The sequence below is a fragment of the Echinops telfairi genome, unplaced genomic scaffold (genome assembly GCF_000313985.2).
Source record: "Echinops telfairi isolate 266 unplaced genomic scaffold, ASM31398v2 ScPeMD7_5;HRSCAF=22, whole genome shotgun sequence".
Taxonomy (NCBI): domain Eukaryota; kingdom Metazoa; phylum Chordata; class Mammalia; order Afrosoricida; family Tenrecidae; genus Echinops; species Echinops telfairi.
In genome coordinates, this window is record NW_022103901.1 from 28,643,770 (window position 1) to 28,651,788 (window position 8,019).

Below are 8,019 nucleotides of genomic sequence, written 5' to 3' on the forward strand. Positions count from 1 at the left end.
TACGGACGTCTGCTTATCTGGAAGGTGGGGTGCGTCACGCCGAGCCGTGCTCCTCATGGGGCGGCGTCGGAACAGAGCAGGGGACAGAAAACCAAACAAAGAGAAAACCCCCAGGACTGGACTTATTAGAAAGGTTAGCTGGTTCTGACCACACAGGTGTGAAGGCACGGGGGCCAGTCCGGGCTGCTGTGAAGTTCAGAGGCAATTGGGGGGGTGGGCAGTGCGGTTGGGGGCAATGTGTCATTTATTGCTCCAGGAGAAGAGGCCAAAAATGGTCTGTTTAGTTTTGTTTTTTAAAAAGCCAGGGCTTGGCCAGGCCGCCCCGGCTGGCTGGCTGGCTGGGTTCACAGGGATTCTCGGGTCTGGGAGTGGGTGCGGGTGCTGGTGCAGCCCGCCTACACCTTGTAGTTGAGCTCGGCGTTCATCTTGGTGTACATCTCGTAGATGATGTCGATGGTGGCCGTGTAGTTGACCAGGAAGAGCCGGGTCTTCTCCAGGCACTCCTCCTCCGTCACATTCTGCCCCTTGGACAGGGCTTTCAGGAAGTCAGACTTATGGGGGGCTGCGTACAGCGCCGCCTGGAAGATCTTCTGCACGATCCAGCCGTGGTACTTCTTGAGCGCCATCTCATAGGCCTTGGTGGCGTTGACCCGGATGAGGTTGGGGTGGTTCTCGTCCCGCTCCCCGTCGCAGATGCTCTGGAGGAAGACCTGGATGAAGCGGAGGCCTCTTTTCAGCCACATCAGCGCCAGCGTGGCCCCCACCTTGGGCCACTGGGCTCCATACATCTCCTTCTCCACCTCCAGGATGTTCTGCAGGGTCCGGAACTTGGTGGGATCGGTGTCATATACAGCCTTGATTTTCGTGATGTTACCGCTAATGTCGGCCTTGATGGGGGTGAACACGGGGGAGCCGAGGCAATCGAAGAAGGGCGGCAGGTGGGACACGGCCTCCAGGAAGGGCCCGGTCTCGATCTGCTTGTCGGCGGGCAGCGGCTTCAGGAGGTGCTCGGCCAGCAGCGCCATCTCATCTTCACCATCAGAAGAGTAAGCAGCCAATTCAGACCTCCCCTGAAGCGGGAGTGACGAAAATCAGGGGAAGTCAGTCCCTGGGAACCCCTTCCCCAACTTGTCTTCCCACTTAGGAAGACCCACCTCATACATCAAGCCATCCCACACCTTCTCAAGGAGGATGATAAATACAGGAAGTCAAGTGTCCTGCCTGGATTGTCCCTTAAACCAACGTTAGACCTGGGTGGAGGGGAGGCAGGTGGGAAGTGAGGGGTGATATTGAGATGAGAAAAAAACCTAATCAAATATTCTAGAATATCATGCCTCATGGAATCATCTTGGAATGGTTTTTTTCAGTCATTTTATTGGGGGCTCATACAATTCTTACCACAATCCATACATCCATCCATTGTGTCAAGCACATCCGTACATTTGTTGCATTAGAATGTTCTATGTGTCTAACAAAACCAACAATTCCTCAAGCCTTTAAAAAAATAAAAACAAAACAAAAGAACGCTTCCTAGACTCATATATGACTCTCCTGAGTAAGGAGAGGTATTAGTGGACTCTCCTTGGACAATTACTTTCAACTCAGTTTATGAGCCCTTCAAGAAGAATAGGTTTAATAGGTTTGTATTCTTTTTGCATATTCATGTGATGGAATCGCCTGCTTTATTTGCACCCTTGGACAAGTCACATTTCGTCTCCCAAGCAAAGATCTCTCTTCATGGAGGACACGCCCAAGAATGCACTGCCAGAACGGGGCAGCAATGTCCAAGCACTCCCAGAAGGCTGTCCTCTGAATAATGCATGTGTTCCCTCCAGGATGGCCTTGCACAGAGATGACACATAGGTTCTGACAGGTTATGTCACAACCAGTGATGTCATTCCACATTGCTCACTGTCCTCTCACCAACACTTCTCAGTGACCTTCAGTGAGTCACTGTTTCTCCCGGCCCCAAGCTGAAGGACTCGGATTCGTTGTTCAGGCTCCGCCAGACTCTCACATAAGAGAATAAAATGTTCTTTCTAATTCACAGGTGGTGGACTGTCGGGTGAATGCTATGGGACTTGATAACCATGTAATAACAACAGGGTAGTTGTCCAATTATAAGTCCATAAACAATGGATGTTTTTCAACACTTCTGCAGATTCAGTCTCTCTTTCAGGGTTCTTGAAATAGACTCATATCCTGCAATCCCAGAAAGAATTGGTGACTGTCGACAATGAGACATCTATCCCGGTCAGTCTTTACCAAAACCCCCTAAGAGCTATCACTGACAAAGCAGTTCAGAAGTTACCAAGCGGGGGCTCAGGTCTCCCAGGGATGGGTAGAGATACGGATGACACAGTTTAAAACCACACCAGGTGAGGTTAAAGTGAATGAAATCTATGGGGAAAGAAGTTGGGCCAAAGCTACAATGCAGTGTTTTCAGAACTGCGTGGCCTGGAAATCATGTCTCTCATTTAATGCCTCACTCAGGCTAATAACTTGACTGAGGAGATGGACTGCGGGGCAAGCACCGTTTTCATTCAGAAAGTCTGAGGTCAGGAACAAACCAACAAATAAACAAAGCCATGGAGCCCATCTGACTCCTGGCCTCCCACCCGTGTGTGGCTGAGCAGAGCGGCTCCATCTGTTCTCTTGGCTGTAATATTTGAGGAAGCAGATGGCCAGGCCTTGATGCTCAGACACTGCGGGGTGGGTCCCAGTACAAATCATTGGTGCTACCTAGAGACTCTGGTTGTGGAAGAACATGGAATAAATTCTTGCTCTAATGGGGGCAGTTTGGGTGTGCTTGAGGGGCAGGAACAAGCTGTGGGGGATGCCTGCATGTGGGCTGTGCACAGACTCGGGTAGAAGTCATGAGGCCAATGTTTTACCCACACAGGCTGCAAGTTGAGCAACAGAAGGAAAGTCAGCTCATGGCCGATGAGGGGGAAGCACAGCATGGAGATAGGGGTGTGGACTGAGAGTCCTTCATGCGTTAGCAAGGAAGATCAAGCTCAAAGGCGAAAGCCATGAAGACAGCAACAAATAAGAATAATAACAAGGATCGTAATTATGATTTGAAGTTCACACTTTATTCAGATTTCCTTCATTTTTTTACCTATTGTCAATTTCAATCCAGGAGACCAGATTACCTTTAGTCATTGTTATGGATTGAATTGTCTTCCCCCAAAATATCAGCTGGAATTCTAACCCCTACACCCATGGATGTGCTCTAATCTAATGCAATGTCTTCACCTTCCACATGTAGCACAGTCAATCTGTTGAGGTCATACCAATTGTGTGAGTCCAGGTAGACTAGAGAAACAAATTCATAAACTCACTTATGTGTATATGAAAGAGTTTTACGTATAAAAGCTGTTGAATATTGAGAAAACATCCCAGCCCGGTTCAGATCAAGTCCATAAGTCTGATATCAGCCCATATGTCCATTACCAATCTATAAACTCACAAAACACATGCAATGACACCAAATTCAGGAAGATCACAGGCCAGTGGGCGGCAGGTCTTGTGGATCCAGTGGCGGTGTAAGCATCTCAGCACTGGCAGAGGTCTCCACATGGCTGCTTTGGCTGCAGAGCTCTGGCTCCATCAGCCTCTCTCCATGTGTCTTCTCCACAGGGATGTCTCAGAGGGATTAACTGTGTGTCCTGCCTCCAGAAGTTATTTATCTCCTTAGCCTCTCTAAATGAGGTTATCAAGCTGGCACCTGACTGACAGGCTGAACTCCACCCCTTCGCTCTTAATACTCAAATTGACAACAGATTATGTAACTACAACAGCAATGTAGGGCGATCCTATACCTAATCCCTTCTGAGTCATAAAAAAGCACCATAGACCCAGGGACATTCATGCAGAAACAAATGCAGGGAGACAGCCGTCATATCTGTCTACAAATCAAGTAACCATGGGATACCTGTGGCTAGCAACAAGCAAGAAATGGACAGGCCTGACACATTGGATGGGACTCTTAGGCTCCAGAGCTGAGAGAACATAAATGACTGTTCTTTAGAGCCACACACTTGTGATATTTCTGTTGCAGCAACACAAGGAAACAGATACTCCTCACGCCTCCCTCCTTCAGCCCCTCTCGATCGATCGATGAGCGCTGCTTCTCAGAAGGCACTTGTTTCTAATGCCAAGGCTATCGGTTCCCAAGGTGACGGATAGCTTTTGGTGCTGATCTTGAGCACCTGGCTGAGGTAGAGGTTAGCAGCTTTCTCTACTCTAGAGCTGCTCCTCCTCATCCCTTCCGTATGATAAGGAGTCCCCGCTAACTGCAAGGTCAGCAACTTGAGACCACCAGCTGCTCGGTGGGAGAAAGGTGAGCATTTTTGCCCCCCTAAAGATGCACAGCTTCAGAAACCCCCAGGGGCCGTTCTAGTCTGTCTTATAGGGTCGCTATGAGTCAGGACTGAGCTGATGGCAGTGATTTGGTGGGGCCACGGTCAAAGTGCTCAGCTGCTAACCCCAAAGCTTGGCCGTTTGAACCCACGGGCTGCTCCGTGGGCGCAAGCAGCAGCAGTTGACTTCCATGAAGAGTCCCAGCCTCTGCGAGACTCCATTTCAGGTGTAGCTATTGGTCGTTCCCTGTCCAGAAGAAGAAACCCCAAAACGTACTGTCCTCGAGTTGAGTCGGACTCCGTACAAAGAGTGATGGAAAGTGATCAATGCATGGAAACGACCCAGGACTAAGGGGCCACAGAAACATCAGTCTCTACCCAATTCACAATGACACGTTGTTTTTCATAAAAAGGGTTACATACAGCTGTAGGATTTTCATGTGTTTATTCTGTAATAGATCTGTAAAATTACTAAGTAAAAAATAAGTTATCTTTTTTAAAAGTTATAGGTTATAGAGGTAAATACTGTTATAGATTTCATATATATATGTGTGTGTATATATATATGTATATATAAATATATATATTTACAGTTTTACAGTCTTGGAAATGCTATGGGGCAGTTCTCTTCGGTCTCATTCTATGGAGTTGCTTTGGGTATAGACTGAGCCCATAAGAACTAGATGGTGCCCAGCTACCACTACCAACAGCTCTGAAAGGGATCACAGTAGAAGGTTCTGGAACGCGTGGGAGAAAAATGTGAAACAAAACTCAAAATAATAAAAGAGGCCCAGTTTGTGGATCAGAATAAACCTGTGAGGCCCCAAGACTATGGCTCTTTTTCATCCTTCAGGTCTTGGACCCAACTCACCCCTGTGGTTTAATTTTCTGACAAACAATCGACAGTTCTGAAAGGGAAATGGTAATACTAGGGAGGTACACATGCCTTAGAATAATCAAGCACTTTTGGTTCTCCAAAAGGCAGTGTTTACCCAGGGACAAAGTTCAGAGGGCTAAGAAAGAAGGCAGAATGGAAACAGGAAACAGAGGGAGAAACTGGGATAAGTGAGGTTACGTTGTGGAGCTTGCAATCAATGAGATGAAACAACATGTCTATGGATTACTGAATAGAAAACTGATCTGCTCAGTAAACTTGTCTCCAATTCACAATAAAAAGTACAAAAGAGGCAGGAAATAGAAGCAAATGCTTCTGTACTGCGCTCTTTGGAAAGAAATCACTTCGCACAGCCAACATTACTCCACCTCTGAGCAGGCATGGTGTGGTGCTACTTTTTACAAGTAGAAAACAAATGTTCCATATTAGAATACAAAGAAGATCACATGCCAGTGGAGCAACCCCCCAGAACTGTCCTGGCTATAACTGGGGGTGATGGGGTCAGATCCCCACAGTGCTACAGAGATGCAAAATAGGAACATTTCATAGGCATTGATTTTTTATCTCCCAATCACCTCTTTGTGGACACTTGGTTGGTTGGTCCTTCTTCTGAGGGATTTTGGACAAATATCATGGCCTCATAGATCATTTGAGGGTGATTGGCTTATTTAGCTCATTGACTCATTGCATTGGGTCAATCTGCTGCACAAGTCCTCTTTAGAGTATTGAAAAGCAAGGATGGTACTTTGAGGAGTGAGGTGCACCTGACCGAAGGCATAGGATTTTCAATCGCCTCATATGCATGTAAAAGTTGGATACTGAATAAGGAAAACAAAGAGAAGCCGATGCTTTTGAATTGTGTCTCTGGAGAAGAACATGGAACGTACCAGAAGGACAAAGCAATGAGTCTTGGAAGAAGACAGGCCAGGGTGTTCCTTAGAGAGAAGGATGGTGAGACTTCGTCTGACATACTTTGGACATGTGGTCAGGAGAGACCAGTCCCCGGATAAGGACATCGAGCTTGATAAAGTAGAAGCGTAGCAAAAAAGAAGAAGGAGGGGGAGGAGGGAAGAGGGAGGGGGAGGGGGAGGAGGAGGGGAATGGGGAGGTCCCCAAGGAGATGGACTGATACAGTGGCTGCAACAATGGGCTTAAGCATAGGCACAATCGTGATGCGGGCTTGGGACCGGGCAGTGTTTCGCTCTGTTGTGCACAGGATCTCTATGGGTCCGAACGGACTAGATGGCGTTTAACCACACAATAGCTCACTGTAGAGCAGGCAACACGCTAGGGGCCAGGTATGCAGAAAGGAAACTTCCAACCCTAGTGAGGAAGGCAGTGAAATCAACAAACAAATAAGTAAACTAACACTCTAGACCTTGAAATAATTGTTCTATGCCTGGAGACGCTGGAAATGGACCAAGAGGCAGCAGTTCAAACCGAACAAGGGTGGTTTCATATCAGGAAAATTGCGTGCCAGGCTTGCATCCTTTCTTCGTACTCATTCAGTCTGCATGCTGATCAAATAATCCACAAAGCAGGACTCGGTGGAAAAGATTGCAGCAGCAGGATTGTTGTTGTTAAGTGCATGTGAAAATTGGACTGAAGTGCTTTCGAATTACGTTGGCAACGAATATCGAAAGTACCACGGACTTCTAAAAGAACAAGCAAATCTATCTTGGAAGAAGTACTGCCAGGATACTCCCTAGAAGTAAGGACATCATGCATGGTCAAGTCAAAGGTCAGAGACAAAGAGAAGACCATCAAGGAGGTGGCCTGGGGCAGCGGCTACAACTCGTAGCTGAAGCATAACCATGATTTGGAAGATGGCACAAGACCGGGCAGTGTGCCATTCTGCTGTGCCCAGGATCTCGGTGAGTCGGAGCTGACTCAACGGCACTTAATAACAATAATCTCTGCGGGAGAAGGAGGGGGTCAGTGTCAGCACTACTTCCACGACTGAGAAATTACAACATGAGTCATGGAGGCTTCGGGTCAGAAAATATCCATTTAGAGCCCAGTTAGAAAGTTCAGTTTGTTTGTCCTTACTAAGAAAGGCTAATGGCTGAGTCATGCTGTTAGCTCAAGCCATGGTTTTTCTACACAAAATGTTCAACCATCTGAGGCCACCTGATTACACAGAAAGAAGACAAAGTCCTATGTAGCTCTGGGTGTGCCAAGTTGCGATCGATTTACTAGAGGGTAGATGGACCTGGGCAAGAAATTCTGCCAAGGGAGAGACAAGCAATTCCTCCAAGAAGAGGCAAGGGGAACAGCCATGCCCTGTGCTTGGAATGTTCTAGCCCACTTGGTTCAAGTGTTTAGACTCCAAATGTCTTGGTATGAGATGCCACAGCAGAGTGAACATTGGTTGATTTTGGCCTCCCAGCACCTGTTCATCTTTTTTTGTGATGCCGTTGCCATTGCCATGAGCTACGTTTCTGCTGGCTCCATCTCATGGCAAACCCACACACCATAGAACAGAGCATTGCCCCCTCCTGCACCATCGTCACGGCACCTGCCGTGCTCCGGCCCCTGGTGCCTGCCCACCCATCATGTGTTTAGAGCGCCTGCCCACCTAGAGGCTCGTCTTTCGGCACTCAATCAGACAATATTCTATTGTGATCCATGAGGTTTTCACCTACGAACTTCTGGAAGCTGCTGCTGGGCTTTTGTTGTTGTTGCTATTAGGGGCCTTTGAGGAGGTGCTGGCTCATAGTGACCCTAACTAAACCAGAAGGAAACACACACACACACACA

The 8,019-nt window shown here is 47.6% G+C and overlaps 2 protein-coding genes across 2 annotated transcripts in view; both read right to left on the minus strand.

Annotated features, from left to right (window-relative positions):
• BMERB1 (bMERB domain containing 1) overlaps positions 1–8,019 on the minus strand; it is an 88,686-nt gene that overhangs the window by 43,776 nt on the left and 36,891 nt on the right. The gene's annotated exons all lie outside the window — the stretch shown is intronic.
• On the minus strand, positions 218–1,025 carry LOC101643719 (glycolipid transfer protein). Its single transcript, XM_004705755.2, has one exon. It carries the CDS (start codon positions 1,023–1,025, stop codon positions 396–398), a length of 630 nt encoding a protein of 209 aa, XP_004705812.1. The 3' UTR covers positions 218–395.

Coding starts and splice junctions, on each gene's coding strand:
- LOC101643719 (XM_004705755.2), bottom strand. CDS start 1,025: ATGGCGCTGCTGGCCGAGCACCTCCTGAAGCCGCTGCCCGCCGACAAG.